Here is a 2,496-nt window from a genome sequence, read left to right on the forward strand (position 1 = left end):
AATCAAGTAGAGGTACTACAAAAAACATTTGAAGGGTTAAGATCTCCATGTAGAATAGTCGTAATATTATTATTTCATTACTTTAACAAAATGTATGAATTAAATTATGACATATTAGAGGAGTTATTAACACTTTATGGTAGTGTGTATAGTCCACCAGTTGAGTTAAAGTCAATGAAGGGTACAATACTCACTATGCTTATAGAAAATTTTGAATATATTTTCCCAAATATTCAAGGAGAAATTGATGTAATAAAACAAAATTTTAATGGAGCAGAGCCATTTGATTTAATAAAACGTTCAGTATTTAAAGAGTATGTTAAGAAGAAACTAGCAGAAATTAATCAAGAAACAAAAGGAGATAATAAAAATGAAATAAAAAGTGAAGAAGAAAAAGAAGAGAAAAAAGAAGATGAAATTAAAACAATGTTTAGAAGAAAACAAAAAAGAGTTCAAGTAGATGAAAAAGATTTAGATTTTAAGCTTCAACAATATTATTTAATTGAAACAGAAGAAACAATTGAGACAAGAATTGAAGAACTTAAGAAACAAATAAGTGAATTAAAAAATACAGTATTAGAACAAGGAAAAACAATTAATATGTTACAAAATGAATATACCAAACAACACTCTAAATGATATATTCATAACAATAGATTTATTTCAAGTGTTAAAAGTAGAAGATACATGAATAAAATCTAATTCAATTCATCTAATTTATAAGTTTTAATAAAAGAATAACAAAAAGAATAATAAAGAAATAAAAAGAAAGAAATAGAAAAAACTATAAAAGAATTAGAAGTTTTTAAAATTTTAAGGTTTAATAGAAGCTAAAGAACTAAAAGGAAAATAAGTTCATCACTTTACTTCTTTTTATTAATGGAACAACCAACGAAAAAAGCAGTTATTCCATTTTGGATTTTATGGAGTGGATTAATTGTATTAAATTTATTTATATTAGTTGTCACAATTACTTCAGCATGTTTATTAGGAAATGAAATTGATAATGTTTTTGTAGAAAAAGAAAGGTTTTTAAATTCTACAAAGAAGTATATGTCATATTATAATACTATGACTGGTGTTGAAAATCAAATTAAAGATATTCCATCATGGGTTTATTCAGCAGTTGCATTTTGTGAAGCATCATATCGAAAGAATGGACTTGAAAAAGGATATTTAGAAAGTGATGAATATGTAAGGTTTGATGAAGAAATTTTTTATACTACATTAAAAAGACTTTGTCAAGAAAAGAATAATAAATATTGTGATGTTGTTGAAAATAATGGATCACCAGAATTATTATATTATTTATATAAATTCTTTGGTAATGAATTAGTTAAAGGAATATCCCCTAGAGGATATGTCTCTGATCTTAGTAAAAATCCAATTAAATTTGATATTACTGGAATTCATTCTGTTTATACAAAATCAAATGTTACAAAATTAATGAAAGATTCAGGATTACCTTTGACATTGTCTTTTGGTACATTTAAAAGAAGATATTCAATACCATGTTCTAATTCATTTGGATATGTATGTCCAGATAATTTACCAAAAGTACCATGTCCATCATCTTTAGGAGGGGATTGTGTTGTACTTACTTTTAATCCATATTCACAATCAGGTGTTTATGATTATTTAGGTGATTTACATTATAATAAAAAACATAGTGTGTTAGTAGTTGGATGGAATGTTGAAAAAAGAATAGATAGAAGTTGGGGAAATGATTTACATAATTTCTTTGATGGTGGATATATTGTTAAAAATAGTTTTGGATACCAACATGGTCATTCATTAAAATATTGGCTTCAACAACATTCTATTAAAGAAGAAATGCAAATATGTCCTAATGTACGTTCATTTGAACAATGGACTCCATTAGATGAGGATTGTATTAATAAACATTCATATGCTGAATGTTGTAGTCAATACATAAAAAGAGGTGTTAAGAAATATATTAACGCAACCATAACCCCATTAACTTGTGATGGTAGTAAAGATGATAAATATCAAGGAATCTTTAAATGCGATACATCTAGAATATACTTTATAAAATCAAAGAAACACTCTTTTGGACCTTACAAATCATATGGTACACTTGATATTACCCCAATTAATGGAATCAATATGTTTACAATCAAGTTACTTTCATTTAAGAGAGATATGACAGATAAACAAACAATTACTATTCAGCCTACTTGCCCTGAAATGCTTGAAGATATTTTCAAGGCTTCTTACACTAAATCAGATGAAGAAGCAACAACAAATTCTGAAGAATGTGGGTATGATTTCATTCCATTTAAGGTATTAGAAAAGTATAATGAGAATTATGTTGTAGATGGATTACATGCACCAGCATTCTCGATTTTTGATATTAAATGGGATGATCAATCTTATCTCAACTCACATACTCAAGGAGTGGATTATTCAGCTATTCAATCAGCAACAAAGAAAGTATACCAAACTGTCTTTAAAGGACCATATGATATGAATTAA

The 2,496-nt window shown here is 26.4% G+C and overlaps 2 protein-coding genes across 2 annotated transcripts; both read left to right on the forward strand.

Annotated features, from left to right (window-relative positions):
• Window positions 1-90: 90 nt before the first annotated feature.
• On the forward strand, window positions 91-639 carry ENU1_116930 (hypothetical protein; the record flags this gene model as incomplete). The annotated part of the gene is made up of 1 exon (XM_008859714.1): window positions 91-639. The coding sequence occupies one exon, from the start codon at window positions 91-93 to the stop codon at window positions 637-639; it is 549 nt and encodes a 182-aa protein (XP_008857936.1).
• A 240-nt stretch (window positions 640-879) lies between these two features.
• Window positions 880-2,496, forward strand: ENU1_116940 (hypothetical protein; the record flags this gene model as incomplete). Its single annotated transcript, XM_008859715.1, has 1 exon — window positions 880-2,496. One exon carries the CDS (start codon window positions 880-882, stop codon window positions 2,494-2,496), a length of 1,617 nt encoding a protein of 538 aa, XP_008857937.1.

The sequence above is a fragment of the Entamoeba nuttalli genome (genome assembly GCF_000257125.1).
Source record: "Entamoeba nuttalli P19 unplaced genomic scaffold asmbl_4979, whole genome shotgun sequence".
Taxonomy (NCBI): domain Eukaryota; phylum Evosea; order Mastigamoebida; family Endamoebidae; genus Entamoeba; species Entamoeba nuttalli.